This window comes from Mastomys coucha, unplaced genomic scaffold (genome assembly GCF_008632895.1).
Source record: "Mastomys coucha isolate ucsf_1 unplaced genomic scaffold, UCSF_Mcou_1 pScaffold3, whole genome shotgun sequence".
Lineage (NCBI taxonomy): Eukaryota > Metazoa > Chordata > Mammalia > Rodentia > Muridae > Mastomys > Mastomys coucha.
Window position 1 is genome coordinate 58257576 of NW_022196909.1, and position 26783 is coordinate 58284358.

At 42.5% G+C, this 26783-nt stretch overlaps 1 protein-coding gene across 1 annotated transcript in view; it reads left to right on the top strand.

Annotated features, from left to right (window-relative positions):
• The window catches only part of LOC116074246 (24-hydroxycholesterol 7-alpha-hydroxylase), an 89952-nt gene that overhangs the window by 11320 nt on the left and 51849 nt on the right, over window positions 1–26783 (top strand). Inside the window, exons 2-7 of the mRNA XM_031346501.1 lie at window positions 1606–1741; window positions 5164–5338; window positions 7361–7510; window positions 9896–9986; window positions 14974–15078; window positions 24578–24668. Of these exons, the coding sequence (XP_031202361.1) occupies window positions 1606–1741; window positions 5164–5338; window positions 7361–7510; window positions 9896–9986; window positions 14974–15078; window positions 24578–24668 (748 nt within the window). The remainder of the gene's footprint in view (window positions 1–1605; window positions 1742–5163; window positions 5339–7360; window positions 7511–9895; window positions 9987–14973; window positions 15079–24577; window positions 24669–26783) is intronic.

The window sequence follows — 26783 nt, forward strand, 5'->3', positions numbered from 1 at the left end:
CCTGGGAGGGAAAGTGGACAGGGCAGGGGAGTGGGGGGAGGGAGGAGAAGGAAACCTGATCTGGTATTGGGTGAGGGAAAAGGACTGAAGCCCTGAGGGACAGCAGAAAGAATGAAAACAGGCAACCTTGGGAGATAAGAGGTTGGGGGAGTGCTCCAGAATGTACCAGAGACCTTCGAGGTGAGAGACTCTCAGGACCCAAAGGGAGGAACCTTAGATGAAATGCCTGACAGTAGGGAGAGGGAACTTATAGAGCCCACCTCCAACAGGAAGACAGGGCATCAAATGAGGGAGAGGGAGGCCATCCCACAGTCACAACTCTGACCCATAATCGTTCCTGTCTGAAAGAATTACAGGAATAGAGATCCAGAGGAGCCTGAGGAAAAGAAGGTCCAGCAACAGTGCCAAAGTGGGACCAAGCTCAGGGGAGGTCCCAAGGCCTGACACTATTACTGAGGCTATGAAGTGGTCACAAAAAGGGACCTAGCATGACCACACTCTGGAAGACCAAACAAGCAGCTGAAAGAGTCAGATGCAGATTTTTACACCCAACCAATGGACAGAAGCAGCTGACCCCTGGTGTTGAATTAGGGATGGCTGAAAGACGCTGAGGGCACCCCTGTAGGAGGACCAGCAATCTCAATTAATCTGGACCCCTGAGATCTCTCAAACACTGGGCCACCAAACAGATAGCATACATCAGCTTATAAGAGGCCCCCAACACATATACAGTAGAGGACTGCGGGGTCTGTGTTCATTCAGAGATGTACCTAACCCTCAAGAGACTGGAGGCCCCTGGGAGTTTAGAGGTCAGGGTGGTGGTGGATGGGGGACATTAATTTGGAGACAGGGAGTTGGGGAGGAAGTATGGGATGTGGAGCAGTCGTCGGAGGGTGGATGGGGGAGGTGGAGAATAAAATATGGAGTGTAAAAAAGTAAATTAATTAATTAATTAAAAATAATTGATTTACATCCCAAATGCTGCCCCACTCCGGGTCCCTCCCTTACAGAGTCCCTTCTCCCATCACCCTCTACCCTTTGCCTCTGAGAGGGTGAGGCCCAGGATAGGTAGCTTATTATGCACATTTTAGGACAGAGTGAATTAGGATTCATATAATTTAAATGTGACTAAAACAGATTTCCTAGTAAATACCACATGCCACCATAGTCTCAAATCTGGGTCATTACTTCATCATTGGCATTTTTTATTTTGTTCTTAAGGACTGGAGGGAGGGAGGGAGGGATGGAGGGAGAGGGAGAGGGAGAGAGAGAGAGAGAGAGAGAGAGAGAGAGAGAGAGAGAGAGAGAGAGAGAGAGAGATCGGTCCATGTGTGCTTGTGCACTTGTGAGTGTGAACATGTGTGCAGGTGCCTGTGGAGACCAGAAGAGGGTATCAGATTCCCTGGAGTTGTATACAGACTATTGGCCTGTCCACTGTAGGCACTAAAAACTGAACTTAGGTCCTTTGCAAGAACAGGGCACATCTTTAAAAACTAAACCATTTTTCCAATCTAAGTATTGATATTCAGGAAGAAAACTGTGTTGTACATAACACATGATTTAGAAATGCTTACTAATATATCTGTGTTTTTGTGTTTATTCTAGTATGGACCGGTATTTACCATCTTTGCTATGGGAAAACGAATGACCTTTGTTACTGAAGAAGAAGGAATCGACGTGCTTCTAAAATCTAAACATGTAGATTTTGAATTAGCAGTACAAAGTCCTGTCTATCACACAGGTAACCAATATGTTTAGATAGATCCTTTGAACTATAGCATTGAAACCCAAGAGTAGTTTTAAGCCAGATCACATCCTTAGTCTTCTAACAAGAATAGTGAAGGCCAACTGTTTTGTTTTTAAAGTAGGGCTAGATGAGGGAAAAAGTACACATGATAAACTGGGTCATTGAAAAGGAAATTATTGGGAGTCTAGTATATTTAGGTTTCATTTAGATGTATGAATGAGTCAGGCTTCTCCCAGTGGTGCATTTTAGAGACTGTTTGGACTCTTAGTGTATTATAGCATCTAGGTACTATTAACTACAGCACAAGGCTGTGCACACAATGGTCCTCAGGTTTTAGCTCTTGGCTTGATTGTACTCTGCTTCCCCAGAATAGAGTTCCTCTGCTTAATCAACAGACCATTATTATGGCCTCTCCTGAGAGTGCCCAAAGGGTCAATAAGGCTATCTGTGATGATTTCTCCCATCTTACAGCCTCCATCTGCCTTTGAGTCTGCTTGCTGTTACTGGAGAATGTGTTCCTGCCGTGGCTTTTCCTCCCTAGGATGCGAATTCTTATGCATGCACCATGCATCCTCCCCAGAATATTTGCCCTGGGTTCTTCTTCTTCCCCAAAGGTGTCCTTCTTTTGCTTGCTCTCTCCTCCCTTCCTTCCTTCCTTCCTTCCTCCCTTCCTTCCTTCCTTCCTTCCTTCTTTCTTTCTCTCTTTCTTTCTCTCTCTCTTTCTTCCTTTCTTTCTTTCTTTCTCTCTTTCTTTCTTTCTTTCTTTCTCTTTCATTCATTCTTAGAATCCTTTAATATTGTATTCAGTCATGGATTTCTTGGCATTAAGACAAAAAACCTGGGGGCTGGAGAGATGGCTCAGTGGTTAAGAGCACTGACTGCTCTTCTGAAGGTCTTAAGTTCAAATCACAGCAACCACATGGTAGCTCACAACCATCCATAATGAGATCTGATGCCCTCTTCTGGGGTGTCTGGAGACAGCTACAGTGTACTTACATATAATAAATAAATGAATCTTTAAAAAAAAATCTGTCAAAGCCTCTCAGTGATTCAAAGTATGGCCAATCTTTCCTTGAGAGATCGCAGTATATCAGCTGAATTCACTGTGCTCTAGTGTTTGTTGGTAAATGAGCTGTGGAGTACCTGCTCAATGAATATAAATATTTTGAAGGTTAGTTTTCTATGTGCTAACATTTCTTCAGTAAATGATACCAACTTATGTGCTAAAGGCATATGGACATTATCAGAATGTTCTCCCAGGTCTCCCCTGTGGCCTCTCACTTTTGATCATTTCCATCGAACAGATAAAATCTGTTACAATTTACTCTTGAGCTAGCTTCTCATTCCTACCAAACATTCCACCACTATGATCAGAAAAATCTCAATTTAATTTAACTTATACAAAATATAACCTGAGAATTGCAGAATATAAAATACAAATTATTTTGAAAGATGCTTTAAAGTCAATCAAATTAGATAAACTAGATAAAAATGTTTTAGAAAGTAGCCAACAATAATAAAAACCAGAACTCTAGCCCCCGCCCAGACCTAACCTAAAGTTGAAATTGTAGAAGGAAGAGAAATATTTCTATTAGGAAGTGTTTTAGAGTGAGGTCAGGGTTATTCTGTTGGAAGGAGAGGACTAGAAGGGGGAATTTGGGGATATTTGTGTGTGTGTGTGTAGAAATGGGGCTTTGTGTCAGAGAGTAGTGAATGAGCTAAGAGTAAATAATAGCATTCAGAGTTCTGAGCATCTTAAGATACTCTGCATTTTCTTTTCTTTTTAAAATTTATTCCATCCTGTATGGTATTGGAATCTCGGTCTCCCCACCAATTTAATTCCTCCTCTACCCCCAACCCCCAGAAAAGGGCAGGCCTCCCAGGAATATTAACCAAACATGGCATATCAAGTTTCAGGAAGCCCAGGCACTTCTCCCCACGTTATGGCTGGAGAAGGAAACCCAGTAGGAGGAAAAGCTTCCCCAAAGCAGACAAGAATGAGAGACAGCCCCACTCCCACTGTTGGGAGTTCCACAGGAACACCAAGCTACAAAACTGTAGCGTATATGTAGAGTCCAGGTCAAAACCATACAGGCTCACTGGTTGTCCATTCACTCTCTGTAAGCCCCCATGAGCCCCAGGTTAGTTGATTCTGTAGGTTTTCTTGGGCTGTCCTTGATACTTCTGGCTCCTACCACCAGGAAACCTCTGGTTTCCTCCTCTTCAGCAGGATTCCCCAAGCTCCACCCAATGCTTGGCTCTGGGTTTTTACATCTGTTTCCATCAGTTGCTGGATGAAGCTTCTCTGCGATAGGCAACAATCTATATATCATTAGGAATTATTTCATTGCCTTTTTAATATATTATTTTATTTCATTATTATTATTATTATTATTATTATTATTATTATTATTATTATTATTATTATTATTATTTTCGAGACAGGGTTTCTCTGTGTAGCCCTGGCTGTCCTGGAACTCACTTTGTAGACCAGGCTGTCCTTGAACTCAGAAATCCGTCTGCCTCTGCCTCCCAAGTGCTGGGATTAAAGGCGTGAGCCACAACCGCCCGGCTCATTATTATTTTTTTAATGTATGAATACTCCACATGTACTATTGCCTGCCAAAGAGGGCATTAGATCCCTTTATAAATGTTCATGAGCCACCATGTGGTTGCTGGGAATTGAATTCAGGACCTCTAGAAGAGCAACCTGTGCTCTTAAGCACTGAGCCGGCTAATGAGCCCTGACCTTTTTTTTCTTTTTCTTTTTCTTTTTTTGTGGTCATGTTTGTTCTAAACTAGGTCTCTGGGTCTCTGGTTCCTGGCCCTTCAGGCAGTGTCAGGGATGGACTCCCTTTTGTGGCATGGGTCTTGAGATGGACCACACCACTTGAGTTGACCATTCCCACAATTTCTGCACCACCTTTACCCTGGCACATCTTGCAGATAGGACACATTGTAGGTATATAGTTTTGATGGTGTCCCAGTCCCTCCACCAGAAGTCTTGCCTGGTTACAGGAAATGGCTGGTTCTGGCTCCCTATCTGCCATTACAACGTGTCTTAGCTAGGGCCACTCTTGTAGATTCCTGGAAGTTTCCATTGTACTAACTTTCTACCTTGCCCCAAAATGACCCCAATTCCAGCTTTCTCTCCCAGCACTGTCTCCCTCTATCCTCCCGCTGCCAATCCCTCCTGTTCTAATACCCACCCCCCATCTCCCAGTTCACCTTAGCTAAAACTTGAATGTAGATCTGGAAGAAGAAAGGGCTACAATGATCAGCCCTCTCACTCACTCATAGATGACTTCGCAAACAGATTTAATGATTTTATGTGCTGTGAGGACACTGCCAATGACATAGATTATATGCCACAAGGCATTGTTGCCTCTTTTGAAAACAGTTCCCTTTGTCTTTAGCATGGATCCCAAAAAATGTCTTCTTGGCACTGCATGAAAAATTGTATCTTTTGATGAAAGGGAAGATGGGGACTTTCAACACACATCACTTTACTGGGCTGCTGACTGAAGAATTTCATGATCAACTGGAAGGGTTAGGCACTCATGGAACAATGGACCTGAATGACTTTGTAAGGTAAATAGTGGTTGTTCTAATCTTCAGATAAAAACTTGACACTAGCATATTGGATTTCAAAATTGACCTGCTAGATTAATGTACTCTAACTAGGCCACTATGAGATTTTTAAAAACTCATTTAAATTCTAATTGATGGGCAATTTCTAGTTGAACAATCTTAGTTGATGGTGAGCAAATTAACCAGCAGTCATTTGACGCACACAAACAAATTTCTCCTTAGTGGTTGTAACAATTATATATTTGCCGTATAGAACTCCTGCTCATGATTGCCATGGATCCACGATTCACTGCTTATTGTGTTATTAGAATAGGAAGACTCAAGAGGACAGTGGAGACAATGGAGTCAGGAGTGGGTGAGAGGGACCCAGGAGATGCTTGTGAGACTTAAGAAAGAACCCCAGGGAAAGTCAGTGTGAGGATCAGGACCTTAGGGGTTTCTGAAAGGAAGGGAGGGTATAAGAGACAGGAGAGACAGGGAGGGCGATGCAGGAGTCAGCCGTGTTCACAAGCCCCCTGGAAAAGGTGAAGGTTGGGTATGGGATCCGTAAGAAACAATTTCAACATACATAGGTATTCCTTATATGTGTGAAAATTCTCCACTTGTGGAAAAATTCTGCACATGTGTAAATATTTTCACGTGTATAAAGGCTCTCCACATACAGAATTTTTTACATGTATAAAAAAACTCCACATACATGAACATTATCCACGTGTACAAAAAGTTCTACACATGCACAAAAAAATCCCCCACATGCATATCAAGTCTTCACATGAAAAACTGAATTACCAAAGCCCTTTCTCATCTGCGTAGAACCCCAAGACTCTAAAGGTAGAGAGAATGAACTAGAAGAAGGATATAAGCTCTCAAAGTCCCACCCCACAGTGATGTATTTCCTGCAGTAAGGCTCCACCTCCTAAAATTTCTATAACCTTCCCAAATAGTACCACTAGTGAGACCAAGGCTTCAAGCACAGAAGCCTATAGGGGACATTTCTCATTTCCTTCATGTCACAACAGATAACATCAACAGATATTTCAGTAGGCAATAGTTTGAATATACAGAATTTTGTGAGAAGTTAGGTAATTAATGATTACTATTCCACCTTTTTGCTAGTGTATTTACTGATATGTCAAAGACAGTGGTATCCTAATTGTTACTATTTTCTAAATACATATCTACTGAATTTCATTCAGCCAGCCTATTATTTATGGTTTGGTTTGGTTTTGTATTTATCTGGGCCGGAGATGCTTCCTTAGAATGGATGTTTAGATCTTTGGAGCTAGAGAGAGGGCTTATGAGTTAAGAGCACACACATTCTTCCCAAGGATCCAGGTTTGGTTTTCAGCACTAGATTACACAGCTCACAACTGCCTCTAACCCTAGTGCCAAGGGGATCTGTCTTACCTGATCTTCCAAGGCCCCTGCATTCACATGCACAGATCTCTATATATGCTCAACTAGAAAGTGCTCATTAATTAGAATCTAAATGAGTTTTTTTTTTTTAAGTCTCATAGTGGCCTAGTTAGAGTACATTAATCCACCATGTGAATTTTGAAATCAAGAGAAAGACGTGCATACACTTAATTAAAAGCAGGTTTTTGGTTTTTTTTTTAAAGAAAGGATTTTTTTAACTCTTCAGATAAACACTGTCCATTTTCAGTCATCCTTAAAGCTTGACTTCCACCAGCAAATGTAAAAACCTTTCCCCCAATGCTGTGTTCCATGTCACATGATCAATTGTCATTTCAAGAGAATGCTGCCTTTGTATCTAGAGCAATGTTCTCAACCTTCCTAATGCTGGGACCCTTTAACACAATTCTTCATGCTGTGGTGACCCCCAGCCATAAAATTACTTTGTTGCTACTTCATAACTATAATTTTTCTACTGTTGTGAATTGTTAGTAAATAGGATATTTGAACCCCAAAGGGGTCGAGACCCACAGGGTTGAGAACCACCAATCATAGAGCTTTTCCTATTGACTGCCAGGTTGACTTCCCCGAGTGTTCTTGTCTTTGCAGGTATCTACTTTATCCAGTCACACTCAATACTCTTTTTATGAAAGGGTTGTTTCTCACAGACAAGAGGAACATCAAGGAATTCTACCAGCATTTTAAAACCTATGATGAAGACTTTGAGTATGGCTCCCAGCTGCCAGAATGGCTTCTGAGGTAGGGTGCCCTTCTGTGATTGGTTTTTTTCAGCAACTTATTTATATTTTCTGTCTCTCTGTCTCTCAGTCTCTCTGTCTCTGTCTCTGTCTCTCTCTCTCTCTCTCTCTCTGTCTCTCTCTCTCTCTGTCTCTGTCTCTCTCTCTCTGTCTCTCTGTCTCTCTCTCTCTCTCTCTGTCTCTCTCTCTCTCTCTCTCTCTCTCTGTCTCTCTCTCTCTCTTCTCCCCCACATATGTGTGTGTACAGGTGTGCCCACTTTCTTTGAGCTTGAGTGTGGAGGCCGGAGGAGGACACCAGCTGTCCTGTTTTAACTGTAGTTTTTTGAGACAGGGCCACCCACCAAACTTAGAATTCACCATTTCGATTAGATTGGCTGGTCATCGAGTCCCCCAACATTCCCCATCTCTCTCTTGGGGGTTACAAATGCATGCTGCCGTGCTGGCTTTCTGTCATGCTGGTAATTTGAACCTAGGTCCTTAAGCTTGCACATTGAGCTTTTTACTTTCTGAGCTACCTTTCTAGTTTTCATTTCTCTTATGTATTTTTCTGATTTATTTTTATTTTAATGTAAGTATGTGTATGTATAATATTTGTATGTGTGTGTGGGGGAGGATATACTGCACTTGCTGTAGTGCATGTGTGAAGGTTGGCAGAGGGGGATGATGGGTTTTGGTGCTTGCCTCTCAGCTTGTTCTAGACAGGGTCTAAACATCTCACCATAATTCAGATTAGTTGGCCAAGCTTCTAGGGATTCTTGTTGCATCCACCTCCCATCTCTCTGCAGGAATGCAGGGATTACACATGAATGCATCCAGGTTTTTGTAGGTTCTGGAGAATTAAGCTCCTCTTGTCCTCAGTACTGTGTGGCAAGTGCTTTATCCAGTGATTCCTAGTCCCTGTCATCTTTCTTTTAAGTAGAATAACATCAGCTGAGGTGGAAAGACTCTGTCTCTGTGACTTCTTTGTAATGGTGGTGAGAAGGGGTGTGGTGTTCTCACTACGTAGCCTAAGCTGGCCTGGAATTCATGGGCCCAGCTTACCGCATACCATCTTACCAGGCTCTATAGCCTGCTTATTTTAGAGTGTGTTTGTGTGTGTGTTTGTGTGTGTGTGTGTGTGTGTGTGTGTGTGTGTGTGAAGTGAAGGATGAACAAGAAGTGATATACTTCTTTCTCTCACTCTACTCTTTTTTCCTCCTTCCTGCCTCCCTCCTGATCTTCTGTCTCCCTTCCTTCCTGAAAAACTGTGTGTGTGTGTGTGTGTGTGAGAGAGAGAGAGAGAGAGAGAGAGAGACAGACAGACAGACAGACAGACAGACAGAGACAGAGAGACACACAGAGAGACACAGAGAGATAGAGACACAGACACAGACACAGACACAGACACACACACACACACACACACACACACACACACACACAGAGAGAGAACATGGCATGAGAAATGCATCTAGGGGAGGCCTTTCCTGTGTACAGTGTGATTCGGTCTGAATTCATGCTGAATCAGCCCCCTCCTCTGTAAGGTCATAGTATGCATGATCAAAGGCGCTTGGTACCATTAGCTTACATAAACATTTGTAACATGCTGTGAAACATGACTGCAGTTTAAATAGTATTTGGTAATTGCTCTATGTTTTATCCTATTTGGTTAGTCAAAGGTGACATGGATGGATAAGTTATAAGCAATAAAAATATATTTTCCATAGTTATGGAGGCTGTGACATCCAAGATGGGGGTACCAGCAGGGTGATTTCTGGGGAGTATTTTTTTTTCTGGTGGCAGACTGTCAAGTTCTGACTGTGTCTTCAGGGTGGTAGAGGCAATCAAGTACTTTCCAGTGTTTTATAAAGGCACAAATCCCATTGAGAAGGGGTTCATCCTATCATGAAATCACTGTGCTCAACGCCCTGTTCCCGGATACTATCACCTGTGTGTTGAGATTTTCAGTGTTTGATTTTGCAGAGGACCCAGGTCACTGCAGTGCATGGTGGTACTAGCCAGAAAGTTTCAAAATGATGATCACTCATGGACTTGGATCAGCTTAGTCAACATCTGGCCTCTGTGTTCGACCTTCACCCTGTCTCTCTGGGGACAGGCACATTGAATATAAACCAAGCGATTGGCTAGCCATTTTCTCCTTTAACGGGAGTCTACTAGGAATCCCAGTAGCTACTTACAAAGCCAGTGAAATGTATTGTCTTGCCCCTCAGTATTACCCTTGGTCTTATAATTCAGGAGTGGGCCTCTTTGGAAATTCTAACTGGAGGCCAAGAAGAAATTTGAGGAAATTATTCTACTTTCAGGGACCTTCTGTCCCTTTATGTTCTGGCTTGTCACCTAAAAACTTGCAAGTCACTGCTTATATGATTTTTTTTTCCTTATGTAGAAACTGGTCAAGATCCAAAAGATGGCTCCTGACGCTGTTTGAAAAAAATATTGAAGACATAAAAGCTCATGGATCTTCAGGTCATTCTGAAGTATGTATCTTCTTCCTTCACTAAGTCTATGTGGCAAATGTGGGAACGAACAGTGATTATCATAAACCCATTTTTCCTAGGAAATGTGTGGGGTTGGAGATGCCCAAGTGATATACTGGGCATGCGCACTATTACCTCACAACCCGAAGGCATTCTATTCTATAGGATAACAAAGCAGATGCTACAAACAACAACAACAAAATGAAACTTGGGGATTTTTAAATTTATTCTCACAGTTGGCTGTGTCCAAGGACACAATTGCAATTGAATGGCCTTGGTTGCTTTACAGTGTAATTCTCGAGTTAGACAACTTCCCCATTCCATACACAGATGAAATATTCTCAAAGGCTGAGCAGAACAGGTTGGTTTTATAGAACAGAGCTGGAGAAATATGTACCTCAGAAACAAACAAAAACAAACAACTTTTAAAACTGAGGATGGAGCAACTGAGCAGAAACTGACTGGTTAAGAATGGATTATTCTGGTTACCTAAGGAGGTATGAGCACATTGGATGCCACTTTGTGTCATTACTCTTAGCTTGTTTAGACAACACCCACCTCTCACTCTCTTCCAGATTTCTATAAAGGTTATGTAGCAACTTAGCTTCCAATGAGCCTTTAATTTGATATGAGACTTTGGTTTGAGCAACTCCATATTGATTTTTTTTTTTTTTTAAAAATTGTTGCTTGGTTTCATTTTAATTTTGAGACAGAGTATATCACTATGGTGACCATGTAGCCAAAATATAACCCATAGATACCTGATCCTCCTTCCTCAGCCTTCTGAGTATTGGGACTATAGGGATGGGTCACCATGTTTGGCATTAATTTTGAGTTTTAGTGTGGTCTACTAGAATAAAAACAGTGGGTTCCTGTCGTGCTTTGAATAGATTTGCCCCCCCCCCCCCCCATAGACTCACTGTGTGTGAATGCTTGGCCCACACGGAGTAGCACTACTAGGAGGTGTGGCCTTGTTGGAGTAGGTGTGGCCTTGTTGGAGGAAGTTCGGCACTGTGGAGACAGGCTTTGAGGTCTCCTCTGCTCAAGCTAGGCCTAGCATAGCTGCAGATCAAGGTGTAGAACTTTCAGCTCCTCCTCCAGCACCATGTCTGCCTGCATGCTGCCATGATTTCTGCCATGATAATCATGGACTAAACCTCTGAAAGTGTAATTCAGCTGCACTTTAAAGCTTTCCTTTATAAGAGCTGCCGTGGTCATGGTGTCTCTTTACAGCAATAAAACCCTCACTAAGACAACTCCTATACTGTGTGTCAACACCTGTGTGGATGGTGAGACATAGGTGTGAGCAAACCACGAAAGGATAACAAAGCATTATAAAACACGCTCTGCTCCCGACTCCACTTCCACAAATCGCTTCTCTCTGTGAATGCAAGGAGCTGATCCCACGTAAGTGACTTAAAGCATGAGACAGGAGGAGCAGTCCCCAAGGGTTATTCAGGAGCCATGATGATTCTTCCAGTGTGGTACACAGTCTACCTGCATCACTTGGGGACCATGCACACACTGGAGTGGAGCCCAGTGGCCTGGGTATCTGAAGTCCCATCTACTCAGAAGGCTGGGACAGGAGGATGACAGGCTCAAGGCTTGTCTGGACAATCTAGTAAGAGACTGTATCTTAGGGTTTTACTGTTGTGAGCAGACACCATGACCAAGACAAGCTTATAAAGGACAACATTTAATTGAGCTGACTTACAGGTTCAGAGGGTCAGTCCATTATCATCATGGTGGGAACATGACAGCATCTAGGCAGACATAGTGCAGGCAGAGCTGAGAGTGCTACATCTTCATCTGAAGGCTGCTAGTGGAAGACTGACTTCCTGGCAGCTAGGATGAGGGTCTTAAGCCCACACCCACAGTGACACACTTTCTCCAATAAGGCCACACCTATTCCAACAGGGCCACACCTCCTAATAGTACCACTCCCTGGGCCAAGCAAGTTCAAACCATCACAATCTCAAAATAAAAAGAGAAGGCTGTGGGTGTGGTCAACAACAGAATGATTTCCCAGCATGCCAAGGCCCTGGTTCTAATCACTAACACTGAAAAAACAAACAAATACCCAAAACAAAACAACAAGACACTTCAAATATTTCAGCATTTAAAAATGATACAGAAAGCTTCTGATCTTAATTATATATCAAGTGTCACTAACAATGCTACTTAACTCTAGAGAGAAGGCAGCCTTAGGAAAAAGAAATGTGTAAATGATTTGTGGTTTTGACAGTCACTTTTCATTTTCAAAGTGATATCATCTCAAATCATCTGAAAAGAGTACCTTAATGAATGAGAGATTGTATGGCAGGTGTGTCTCCCAGGGATTGTCTTGAATGCACTGTGGGTGGCACCATTCCCTAGGCAGAGGATCCTGAATTGTATTATAGTGGAGAGGGCCAGCTGAGCATTTATTGTGCTTTATTTTTGGCTATGTATGTGACTAGCTGTTTAAAGTTATTACTGCCTTGACTTGCCCAATGTGATGTTCTGAAATCTGGAATTATGAGCTAAAATAGTTCTTTTCGTCCCTAAATTGCTTTTGACTTTTTGTTTGTTTGTTTGTTTAAATCCAAGCTATAGGAAATGAAACCAATGCAAATATATTTCTCCTTGTCCTTGATTTCTTTCTGTTGCTCTGATACACATCATGACCTAAGGAACTTAGCGGAGGAAAGGTTTTATTTTATTTTATACTTCCAGGTCATAATCTATCATTGAGGGAAGTCAGGGCAAGAACTCAAGGCAGGACAGTGGAGGCAGGGACCATTGAAGAACTGTGCTTGCCAAAGGCTCGAGTCTTCTACAGGTATAAGCTTCATTCTCAGCGGGCTGGGTCCTCCTATAGCAATGAACATAGTCAAGGCATAGACACTTGAAATAGCTAGTTATGATAGAGAGTAGCAGAAAGTGGAATCCATACTTAGAATGATCAGTTCTGCCATTCCACCATCATGGACTCGATAACGACACAGCGGCTAATATTCAGAGGTCGGTTACTGTGTGCCAGGTATAGTTGCCTATTTCACAAAGCCGTTGCTTGTTTCCTATAATAACTTCAATGCCAAGAATATGGACTGGCGGAGCTAATCAATCTGGCAAACTTGTGTGCCTCATTAAGGGGAAGTGACAGAAGCAGCTCCGTTTGGTCCTGCCTATGCGTGCATTTCTTTCGCTCTGACTTTTCTGTGCTTGTTTCCTCTCATGAACGCTCAGGGTGAGCATCAGGAGCTGCTTCTCAGAGCCATGGCTGACATACAAATGAGTTAGACACATGTAGAGACCTTAAAACTGTACTGTTCCCAGACAAGCAGGGGACAGGTCAGAGGTCCCGTATTGTCTTCCTATCACCTGTACTGAGTAAATACAGATTAAAAGCACATCCTCATGCCCAAGTTTCTGCCCTCTTTGGAGAAACAACTATGGGCAGAAGCAAATTAGAGCAATCTATGAATAAGATCAGGTCGTTAGGATTTCTGCAGCCACCTAGGACCAACCAGAGTAGGTGGGCTCTGCTCTGCTCTGCTCTGTGTTGGTTCCATTTAAGTAAAAACCTATCCGTTTGTTTGTTTTTCCAGGAAGTTGAACCTAGGTCCTCACAAATGCTAAGCATGTCCTCTGCTTCTGGGATATATCCCTAGTTCTTCTTTTTACTTTTTACTTTGAGAAAGAAGTTCACTAAGTTTCACTTGAACTCACATTGTAGCCTAAACAAACTTTGAACTTGAAATCTTCCTGCCCCTGACCTTCCAAGTCTCTTGTTTATAGCCCTGCACCATTAGAACTGGCTCCTTAATTTGCCTATGAGCAGGGACTGGCTTGTTTTAGAAGGTAACATTTAGGTTGATCTGTAGTTCTTCTAGTAGAGTGCTTGCCTGATATGCAGGAAGAACCAGTTTCAACTTGTACCATCACTTCATCATCATTGCCATAGTAACAGCTATGTGTGGTGGCACATGCCCTTAATCCTGGCTTTTGGAAGGCAGAAGCAGGAAGATCCCTGTGGGTTCAAGGCTGGACTTGACTACACAGTGAGTTCCAGGTCAGCCAGGGCTACCTAGTGAGACCTTGTCTCAAAGACCAAACACGGTATTTTTGAAAATACAAACTTCGCAACTAGCCAAGCAATCCTGGGGGTGGGAGAACCATGTTGGGGCTAAGGGTGTAGCTCAGTTAGGAAAGTGCTAGCCTAGCATGCCGAAAGCCCCAGGTTCATTCTGAATGAATCAGGCATGGTGTCACACTCCTATAATCTCAGCACTGAGGAGCAAGAGGCAGGAGGATCAGGAACTCAGGGTCACTATCAGCTACAGAGAAAGTTAATTTTCTTTTAAGTATTTTATTGGCAACTGTACTAACTAATTTAATTGTCAAATTTTTATGATGTAAGAACCATATCATGGTCATCTTAAGGATGAGGAAATCCAATCAGTGGGACATTGAAGTGATTCACTCATTCAAGATCACTCATTTCCTTAATAGTGAAGCCAAAAGGCAGAAATACAGCTAAGCTTTGCTGGAGATCCTGTTTCCCATTGCCATGATATCACCCAGTGTACATGTATGTGCCTGTGTAATTCAGATACAGCATCTCTTGGATTAAAGACGACTGAATGATTCCAGGGTCATGGCTTAGTCTAGGCTTAATAAGCAAGCCTGAGGATCTGAGTTTGGGATCCTCAAAATGCACATATAAAATCTTTGAGTAGAGACGCATGCCACTATCTCTAACACTGGGTAGCGGTTGGCGGATTCCTGAAGCTCATTGGCCAGCCAGAGTAGCAAGACTAAGGGGCTTCAGGTTCTGTGAGAGACTGTCTCAAAGACAGATGTGTCCATGATGGAGGGAAGACACTCAGTGTTGACCTCTCACCTCAAGTGTATAGAACCCCCACAGAGGAAAAATAATAAAATGATTTCTTGTTTGTGGACACCTTACACAGCCATGGTCTAACAATAGTCATTTCTCTCCCAGACCCTGATGCAGGCTGTGTTGGAAGCGGTGGAGATGGAAACACATCAGCACAGTCCAAATTATGCACTGCTCATGCTTTGGGCTGCTCTGGCCAATGCTACTCCTGTAAGTGCATGGGAGACCATGAGGCTCTTTCATCTGTTTAGCTTTTTGTTTTGCTTTGTTTGTTGTTGTTGTTTTGCATTATTTTCTTTTTCTCTTGGTCTTCAGTTCTTCACTCACTTTGGGGGAACTAAAACATAATGGTGGATTGGAATGTAAGATTTTTTTTTTTTAAGCAAGTGCTTGATAGAGCATGTCTAGGTGGTTCAGTGGGTGGAATGCTTCCTTCATGAACTACAGGACCAGAGTTCATGGACCCTGGTGGGTGTGGCAGGCTGCCTATAATCCCGGTGCTTGAGAGGTTGAGACCTGGGATCCCTGGGAGAAGCTGGCCAGCTAGCCAAGCCTCCTCAATGAACTGTGGGTTCAGTGAGAAGTCCCGTCTCAATGAGGAAGGCATCTGACGTCAACCCCTGGCGTCTATAGATAAGAACATACATGCACACACATTTATGCATAGACACATATGCAAACATACCAAGAATGCACATGTGTGCATGCGCACATGCTCATGTACAGACAGCATGTATAGCACTCATGTATACACATCAAAACTCCCAGGCCCCCCCAAAACCTACCTCTGCATACTAAGGGGACAAAGTGTACATCCAGAGAGAATTCTTTACCCTGGCATGCAACTAGCCCAAGGAAAACTTGTCCTTTGTGGTCCTCTGTATACTGTTTAAGGAGCCCTGACTCTGTTAGGCTGTATGCTCTGTGCTATGCAGTTGGACAAAGCCTAGAACCAGCTTTGAACAAAAATGAGAATATACCAACTGATGGTTTCTGATGGGATTGCTTATCTCCAGCCACAGTGGTATCTATGGAGAAATCTCCATGTCTCCATTTCCTGTATAGGAAAAGGGGAGAGAAGGGGGAAGGGAGGGAGAGAATGTGAATATGAAAGTAAAACTTCTGACATGGTCATAGGCATGGGTTGCTCCTTTGCCTACACAGTCTTTGTGAGCATCCAACAAGATGCTCAAAAGATGCACTAGTCAGTATACATTGAATGTAAGCTCTCCCTCTCCTCAGTACTGTTTGCATTCCTTGGCCCCTCTGTTCTATAAACATCTCTGAGAAGGGGACTTGTGGCATTGAAATTCACAGCTCATCTAAAGATAACAAGGGCCTATAAAAAACATTTGTTTTTATGTACTGGTTTTAATTGACTAATTAGTCTTTGTTTTGAGGCACAAAGTCTTGCTATGTAGCCTAAGGCTGCCCGTGAATTTGCAATCTGAAGGGCTGAGATTATATACGGGACACAAGGTGTTGGGCAACCATTTCAGATTATCATTTTTCTTACTAAGTGATCAAAATAGTGGGGTTCCTTAGGACATCTTTATCCATGTATACCATTGAACATAGCTTATGGTCACCCTCATTATCTCCTATTGACCCCATTTCTACTTATTTTTTTCCTTCTTCCCTAAGAATTTGCCATCTGCATTTCTGTCTCTGTATCTCTGTCTGTCTGTCTGTCTTCTTTTTCTCCTCCTGCTTCTCCCCCCATCTCTCCCTTCCTTCCTCCCTCTCTGTTCTTTTAAAGCTACTATGAACTAAGTTAAAGCTAGGAGATCCATCTGTGATTCTCTACTTTGTCTGCTCTGATTCCTTATGTTGGTTGTAATGTAAGAATGGCTGTCTGTGTACTTGTGTTTGAAGAAATAGGAACACTCAGCTCATCTCTGTTAAGTGTGGTCATCCCTCCCCCTTTTCTTTAACAACTAGAAATAAAACCAATGTGTAAATATTTCACATTTCTCCTTCCTGTTTCTGAAGGGAATTTCTAGGTCCCAATAACTCTACTTCTTTTAACCCATTGTAAAGAACAGAGCACAGAGGCAGATATTCTGACACTGCTACTCAAACATCAGTCGCCCATGAGAATAGATACGTCATCAGTGCCAGTCATGTGACGAGCTCATGCTTTCCCCTACTCTATATGCTCTGATATTCTTCTTTGACTCTTCTCAACTAACTGTTTGAGCTACATCAGAACTAAAGAGCAACTTCCCAAACGTGCATACAACAGCTACAGTCAGAGGATTAGTTCTCAGGATCTCTCCAGAAAGGTTCCCCTGAAGACAGCCACACAAAGCACTATTGATTGGACGCAGAGGTCTGTCCTTTGAGATTGAACCTGGCACTAGTCTGAAAGGACGTGTCTGATGATGACTGGAAGTTTCATCTAGCTGGACTGTCCTTGTTGGCACCTCCCAGAGGTAGTTTGAAGCATGAACAGAGACCTTGGAAAGGCCTTTGCATCAGATCCGAAGCCAGTTCCCATAGCTGGGTGACAGTGGGCCACATAGTCCTTTAACCTCTCCCAGCCTGCATCCGTGTCCTTATCTGAACTGCCTCCAAGGATGGTTGGGAGGATTTTACTGGAAATAATAAAAAGTGCTTAACAAAATTGGTGCTCATTAATTAAGTGTGCTGTGCATAAAACTTCACCCTCATTGAAATCAAAAGCTTCTTTCAATGGTCCATTAATAATGACCTATGGGTCCCAAATACTTGACTCCTGTCTTAGGTGGGTAGGGTTTTCCCATTGCTGTGAAGAGACACCATGACCAAGACAACTTGTATAAAGGACAACACTTAATATGAGCTGGCTTACAAGTTCAGAGGTTCAGTCCATTATCATCACGACAGGAAGCATGGCGACTCTAGGCAGGCATGGTGTTGGAAGAGCTGAGAGTTCTACATCTTCATCCAAAGGCAGCCAGGATTAGACTGTCCTCAGGAGATTCCCACCCCCACAGTGACACACTTCCTCCAACAAGGCTAAACCGCCTAATAGTGCCACTCCCTAGGCCAAGCATATTCAAACCACCACAGTAGGGTTTTATTGCCATGAAGAGACACCATGACCATGGCAACTCCTATAAAGGAGAGCATTTAACTGGGGCTGCCTTGTAGTTCAGAGGTTTAGTCCGTTACCATCATGGTGGTGTGCAGGCAGACATGGAGCTGGGGAAAGGAGCTGAGAGTTCTATATCCAGGTCAGTAGATAACAGGAAGAGATAAATACCACACTTCCTTCAACAATACCACACATACGCCAACAAGGCCACACTCTTAAGAGTGTCATTCCCTCTGAGCTTATGGAGGCCATTTTCTTTCAAACCACCTCTTTCCACACCCTGGTCCCCCATAGGCCCATAGCTGTATCAAAATCCAACTTTAAAAGTCCCCTTTAAAAGTCTCAACCCTATACAAGTTCAAAATCTCTTCTGAGACTCATGGCAGTCTCTTAACTCTAATCCTCTGTAAATCAAAATGAAAAGCAGATTGCATACTTTCAACATCCAGTGGCACAGGATATATATTACCATTTCAAAAGGAAGGCAAAGAATCATAGCGAGGAAATGCTAGACCACTGCAAAACCTTAAACCAACTGGGCAAATTCCAAACTCTTATTTCCATGTTTTAGGTCAAAGATCTCCTCAGATCTCCTACTCCTTTCACTTTGTTGACTGCTACACATTTCTCTCTCTTGTGCTAGTTCCACTCCTTGTTAGCAGCTTTCTTCAGTAGGTATCCCCTGGCTCTGGCATCTCTGACATGTTGGGGTCCTCAAGGCAATCCAGGCTTCACCTTCACAGTGTCAAACAATGACCTCTCTAGGCTTTCAGGCAAGGAAGGGCTTAAATACACCTCAGTGGTTTTCCTTAGTAGTGGAGGGAGATTTCACAACTCTTTTTTTCTGTCCTTGACTCTAAAGTCAAAACCATGTGGTCAAAGCTGCCAAGTGTTGCTGTTTACTGGGGTGAAAACATGGTCCCCTTGATCAATTATGTCTTCACTAGTTTTTGCTTTTTATGTTCTTCTCTATTGCTCAAGCTTTGATGTCCTGAAACTTGACCTGTAGACAAGGCTGGCATCAGACTTAAAGATCCACCTGCCTCTACCTCCAGAGTACATTGCCACCACATCGAGACCTACACTTTTCTTTAATTCCCTTTCACAAGTTGGAAGCTTAGCTGGGTGGGATCTTGCCTGAGGTCACCACTCCCTTTATTCCATTTAACCTCAGGATTTTCTTTCATCTGTTTTTCCTCTTGAACACAGGATTTCGCTCCATTCCATTTCCTGGTACCTCTTTTCTCCTTGAATTATATAGTTTGTATTTTTCTTTGTTCAGCTTGCCCTTTTCACTACAGATCTTCATAAGGATGAGCCATAATAACTACATGTCAGAGATGATACTCGTCTGTTTTGAGATTTCCTCTGCTAAAGCAATTAATCCCAAACTCTTTAATTTAGCTTCAGGCAGTTTTTTTGTTTGTTTGTTTTTGAACAAGGGCAGAAGGCAAACACATTTTCCACCAAGATATTACAAGAACTGTCTCTAGGCCACAAACAAATACTCTTCTCTGAAGCATCTTGAGCCAGGGCTCCATAGTTCAAATCATCCTCCACACCACTGTCTTCTATGCTCCTACTAGGGTGGTAAATTAAGCCCTACTTAAAGGGTTCAATTGCATTTCAAATCCAAAGTCCCAAAGTCCATATTTCTCCAAACAAAAGCATGGTCAGGCCTATCACAGTAATACCCTACTTCTGGTATCAACTTCTGTCTTAGTTAGGGTTTTATTGCTGTGAAGAGAAACCATGACCATGGTAACTCTTATGATGGAAAACATTTAATTGAAGCTGGCATATAGTTCAGAGGTTTAGTCCATTACCATCATGGTGTGAAACATGGTGGTGTGTAGGCAGACATGGTGCTGGAGAGGTAGTTGAGAGTTCTACAGCTGGATCAGTAGGGAGCAGGAAGAGAAAGATACCACACTGGGCCTGGCTCAAGCATCTGAGACCTCAGTGACACACTTCCTCCAACAACACCACACCTGCCCCAACAAGGTCACACCTCCTAATAGTGCCATTCCCCATGAGCCACCTTAATGCATCAATGGCCAAGAGGGGCATGACTCTACTATCTTAGCTTTTAGCTCTTCATTGCTAAAGAAGCCCTAAGAGCTGTAAGTGATGGGTGGGTCATTTCATGGGCTCAGGTGGGATAAGTATTTCCTCTCTCCTACCTTGAAGCCCATGGGACTCACATCCTGTTCTTTGGAACAGGATTGCTACCAGGACATCAGAAGGCTTTGCTGTGACCTATGGGAGCTTTGACAGACCATCTCAAGGTATTGGCCGTACTTCATGAGATTATCTTGATGGAAAGGCCATTTCTTATGTCTAAGATGTTCCTGACTAGAAAATAAACTTTCTAGAACATTTCTCAACGAAAAGCCAACAATACCAAAGCTGACTTTGGGCATTTTTATCTGCTGCTTCTTTGAAGTTCTAATGGCTCAGCAGCCATTGTGGCCCTCATTCTTCCCAGAGTTAATGGCATGCTGGCCCTTATGTGTTTGACATTCCATTATCTGGAATGTTATGGAGATTTGTCCTTTACTTGTTTCAAAAAATGATCTAGAATAGCCATCACTTTGAATTTTAAATGAGTTCATTTCTTAAGCATATAACAAGCCAAAGTAAAAGGATAAATAGCAAATGATGGATTGATGATGGATGGATGGATAGATGGATGGATTGGATGGTTGGATGGATGTGTGGGTGGATAGGTGGATGGATGGATACATGGATGGATGGATGGATGAATGGATGGATGGATGGATGGATGGATGGATGGATGGATGGATGGATAGATGGATATATGTATGGATAGATGGATGGATATATGGATAGATGGATGGATGGATGGATGGATAGATGGATTGATGGATAGATGGATGGATGGATGGATGGATGGATTGGATGGTTGGATGGATGTATGGGTGGATAGCTACTCAGTGAGCTTCAACAGCATGTAGCAGTTAACTTCTATAGAGTACTCCAAGACTCGATTAGCATCCACCTCATCTCTTGGATGCTGATTCAGAAATGCACATCTCATTTCCCAGGATGCAGCCATCCTCAGAGCCTCCTTCCTCATCTCTTCTCAGTTTTGTTCTTAACTCCCCAACAAGTGGCTTTGTGTTGGTGCTCTGTGTTTTAGTGACCAATGGCTCTCCTTTTTCTGCACTATGACAATAGACTTGACCCTTTTGGCATAATATTGTTACTCCCGTGGGCAGTACTTTTGAAATCCTTTTCCAAATGCGTCAATGTGTTCAGCATCACATAGAAACATTTTTACTAACCCTTTACTATCTTTTCTTGTTTTTATTTTTATTTTTCTATATTGAGACAACACCCCAGGCTGGCCTTGAACTCATGATCCTTTTGTTTCAGTTTTCCAAGTACAGTCTAGGATGATAGGCATGTGCCACATTGCCTAACACTTTTCTTGTTTTTAAGAAGGAAAGGAATCACTTCTTGTCCTTTTGACTAAGGTGAAGTGACACCTTTTCACCTCAGTTTAATATCAGATACATCCTCTATTTAAGGACAACATACTAAATGGACTTTTGGAGCTAGATGGAATGGAAGCTTTCTCTGACCACTCCTTGCAGTGATCTGGTATTGCAGCAATTCTGGGGAACCCCTCTTGGGGAACTTCTGAAATAAAGAAGTACTTCCTCTGCCTTAACTGTTGTAGGGGGAGCCGAGGTCTCATGTCACCACCTAGCCCAGGCTGGCCTCACACTGGCCCTGTCAGAAAGGATGGCCTTGAACTCCTTACTTCTTACCTCCATGTCCTGGGTGCTGGGATTGCCATCCTGTACCCTTATATGAAAACCACACTGTTTTGGCTTGGTTTATTTATTTTACTTTATGTGTGAGTGTTTTACCTGCACACGTACATACACTGTACGTACCTAGTGCCTGTGGTGGTCGGCTGATATCAGGTTTCCCCTAGTACTAGACTTCTGGGTATTGTGAGCTGCTACATGGGTGCTAGGAACCGAACCCAGGTCCTCTGAGAGAGTAAGAAGTACTGTTAACCTCTTAGCTAGCTTAGCAGTCCTCAAAAGTTCTGTCTTAAAGGTAGAAAACAAGAGACTTTAAAAATGAGAAATCTGTGAAGGAAAAAAGCACTGGACACCACTGTGCGGCCACTTGTTACTCACCTGAATTCTAGTGTTTGCCATAAAAATAAATGGTGCCCAGTTTTGTGGTTCTCAAAACCAGTCAGGCACATGAGACTCTGAGCTCTTCTTGAGTTGCTGCAGATCAAGGAACATCATGGGAATTCTTTTCCCAGCGAGGACTCTGACTTCATATCCAATGAACTGATCTTGTAGTGATTATTGATCAAATCCAATAGCTTAGCACTTGCACTGGTAGCTCACAGGAGGAAGAACCTGAAGAGGGCCCCAGGGGAGAGTGGCCTGGGCACTGTGTGAAGATGAGCTAGGTAATCTCCAGGCTGAGCCCTTCTTAATCCGAATGCTGCCCAGAATGTCTGCATGGCAGATGTCTTGGTCTTCTCATTCCTCTCTCTCAGTGTCTAGGCTGCACACCCACGTGCTTCTAGCTTAAAGCACCCTTCAGTGCTGCACTTCCCCTTTTGACCACACGGTGGAGGAGTTGATCATTTCAAGGGACGTCCTGTTTCACCAAAGCCACAAAGAAGCTAAAAAGGCTTAGGTTATACAGAGTGTTACCTCAGTCACCTCAGAATTGAGTTCAAGAATCGGGTTTTTGTTTCGTTTTTACCACTTATGGTTATTTATTTTTCTTTAAATTTTTCATTTTTCAGAATTTCAAACATCTGGATACTGTGTTTGCATTATTTCTACCCTGTCAGTGCCCCCTGATTCCTCCTGTACCCACCTGCATTACCTCTCAAATTCATGATCTCTTTAACACAGTAGATGCTAATAGGAAAAAAGCGAAAGGAAAATCCAAGCTCTGCAGGGTTTTGTGCATCTCTGTGTTTGTTGTCTAGCCTTAGAACCAAAGGTCCTTAGCAGGAAGCACATTTATAAGATGAGCAGTTTTGTCCTACACATCTAATATAGGGGAGATATGAAAGACTTTTTTATTCAAACTAATTTATTTCGATAAATATTAAATGAAGAAAAACCATCTCCAAAAATATGCTAGCACTTGAATAAAATCACAAGCGTGAAGACTGTAACGGGGCATTTATTTGGGGGACAGAAGTGCAGGCAAAAAAGCTAATTCACAGAAGCATTCGAAGCTGGCTGTCTGAGTGATCCAGGGTAGAAGCAGGGTTCTTCGCTGATCGAAAAGATGGATGTAGTACACTCAATAGGAGACATTTATAATTTATTATGGTTCTAATAGAGATCTTTGTTGTCCAGTCAGTATGGGAAGCAGCTGCATTCAGCTTGGCTTTAAAAGCCTAGACTGAGGTTTCAAACTCCTACAACAACAAGTATGAAATCATTCATACATTACCTTGAGTCACCACTGGCCGTTGAATATTACATTATATACCAAATAATCCTAATAGGCCAAAAAAAGAAAGACTTTACAGATGTACTTGGGTGAAATGTACTTGGCTTTATTTTTTTTGTAGTGAACTCTCATACTTTGTCTTATTTTAGTTTTAACTTGGGGGAGTGCTGGGTATTGAACCCATGGCCTTGTTTGTCCATAACCATACAACTGTCTTACCACTGAGCTACCGCTCCAGCTCCTCATAATTTACTTAATGAGATTTAAGTGTGACTTCCTGGGATTATTGAAAATTAATATGCTTCATGTGCAAGAAGAAAATTTCCTGCTTCATTCTCACACATTCTCTCTTGCTCTCCACATAGCCTAGCTATATAGGCCTTACTGCTATGACATTCATGTGTAAACCACGTTGTCCTAGAACTCGCTGTAATCCCCCTGCCTCTGCTTCCCAAGTGCTGAGATTATATTATAGCTGTGTGCTACCACTGTCTGCTGCTTCATTTGTATTTTAAGTTGGGATTCCAGAATTAAATTAAATTAAATTAAATCATGACAATATTTTCATGTTGTATCAACATTCTTAAGTATTATGATATGTCCTGAATATTTAATGTATGCCTACATGACATTTTATGTTGCTTGCTAGTAAATATAATCTGGAACCTTCCCTAGTTCAACAATGATACTTTCTATAAATACTATAGATAAACTACAGCAATAGTCAATTATAGATTTGACTTCTAAGAGGTATATGATACCGCTCTTGTTTATAAAATCTAGTTGTTTTTAGTAGCATGCTTTAAAAAAATGTTTTCCCCCTTGATTTGTATTTTATTTGTATGAGTGTTTTACTGGCATAAGTCTCAGCACCAAATGTGTGCAATGCTCACAGAGGCCAGAAGAGGGCGTCAGATCCTCCAGAACTGAAATTACAGATGGCTGTGAGCTGTGATGCAGTGTTTGAGAATGGAACCTGTGTCCTTCAGAAGAGCCGCCAGTGCTCTTGAGTGCTAAGTCATCTCTCCAGCTCATAATCGTATGTTTTTGAGGTCGACTGGAACACTGTTCTTGCTTCTTTCTATGGCTAACACTAACTCTGCCTGCCTTTACCTGGGGAGACCGTTTCACGTTATATATGTTCCTCTTTTGCAGATTGCATTCTGGACACTTGGATATATCCTGTCTCATCCCGATCTCCACAAGACTATTTTAGAAAGTGTATCGTCTGTGTTTGGCACTGCAGGTACTAAATTAATTTACATAATCAAGGACACATTTAGTATGATCTCGAATGTCTACCATGTTTTAAAATTAGGGATCAGGACTGAGGACATGGCTCAGTTGATAAGATGCCGCTGTGCAAGCATGAGAACCTACATCTGTTCATACTCCAGCACCCTCATTTAAAAAAAAAAAAAAAAGGCTTGGAATTGTGACACACACTTCTAATCCCAATGCTTAACATGTAAAATCATGGGCTGATAAGTGATTTTTGTTGTTGTTGTTGTTGTTGTTGTTGTTGTTGAAGAGTATATTATTGAATAAGATATGAGGCCAGTTAAAGTTGTCCCTCCCTTGCCTCCTTTATAATGGCTAAAAATATTATTTTGAAACTTGACTAGCATGAGTACCTAAGCAATGCCCTGGTCATGCCAGCCTGGAAGGTGAACCCAGTGGTGCTATGCTTTTGTCATGTGGAGATGTGAACATTAGAATCATTGAGAACTGGCATTGCCCACAGTTGGGATTCCAGAAACACTCTGGTGAATATGAGGAAAAGACATTGCCCTACACAGAGCTTCAGGTCCGCAGGGCTGATTGGAGATATGCAGGGTGCACTTCTGCAGGTGGAGATGCCTCTTTAGGTGAGCATGTATCTGCAGGTGGTCACTCTTCTGTTTGTGAGCATGAGTCTACAGGTGGGCGTGTATCTGCACGTGAGAGTGTGTCAGCAGGTGAGAGTGTATCTGCAGGTGAGAGCATGTCTACAGGTGAGCATGTGTCTGCAGGTGGGTGTGTGTCTGCAGGTGAGCTTGTATCTGCAGGTGAGCATGTGTCTGCAGGTGGGTGTGTGTCTGCAGGTGAGCTTGTATCTGCAGGTGAGCATGCCTATACAGACAAACGAACGTCAAGCCCCCTGACTCACATACTCTGTCCACATATACTGGAGTCTTTCCTGACAACAAGTTCTCTAGATTCCTGGCCTTTGGAGAGCACAAGGCCAGAATGAAAGTGGTAGGGAGAATATGGAGATCCCAAGAGACCCAGAGGTCACAACTGGACTGTGACATTAACCTTGAGTGTCCATAGGGTTTGAATTTGGAGCTCTTAGACACGGCTCCAATGTAAGGAGACAGAACCCTTTCTCCTGTACCCCGACTTATTCTCAAAACTTGTTATTCTCTCTTAACAGGAAATCATTCCTTCAAACAGGGATTCATGGTAATAGCTGCACTGACTTCCATTTTAAGTCATTACTGTAGAATGGAACACAACTCATAAAAATGTAAAACTTAAAAAAAAATATGTATATGGAGGTAGCTCAGGGATCTCTGAATAAATAAAATAGTTCCAGAACCATCTATGACTAAGTTGTAGTAATGGCTCAGAAGTTTCGATGTGGGGGAGGCCACGAGGCCATGATATTGGGAAAGATATCCATGAATCTATACAAAGGAAGATGTCAAAGGAAGGATATTAGAGTGTTGCTGTATTATCAAGCACTTTTCAGAAAAACAGAACCAGTAAGAAATGGTTGAATAGATGGATAGATGATAGGTTGTTACATATATAGTTAGATAGATGATAAATGGATAAACTTAGAAAGATGTTTATTTTATATTTTAATGCTTATTTTTACTTTTAAATATATGGCTATTCATGTATCTGCATGTGAGTGTAAGCACATGAGAGCAGGTGCCCACAGATGGGAGTCCCATCTCCTGTAGCTAGAGTTCTAGGCACTTGTGATGTGGGTGCTGGGACCTGAACTTGGGTCCTTTGCCAGAGCAGCAGTGTCATCTCTTAACCACAGAGCCATCTCTCCAGCCCCCAGTAAGAGATGTGTTGTGAGAAGTTGGTTGATGTGATTCCAGATCCTAATATGACAGTGCTTGTCACGTGTGCTCCCTGAAGTCAGTTCGGTGAGTTTAGTGGTTTCTTTACTTATACTGTGATTCCGTGTGCCTCTGTGTGCTTGTCTAGTGCTTTCAGCATCCCACCAGCCTTCGCTCCTGCCCTCTGCTCGTGCAGAGCCTCATGGGTAGCCCCAGCAGGGAGCTTAGTGTGTTTTCGGAGCTTTCTTGAGTGTGAGTGTGAGTACAGCCCTGGACAAATGAATGGCCTTTTCTTGTAGAGG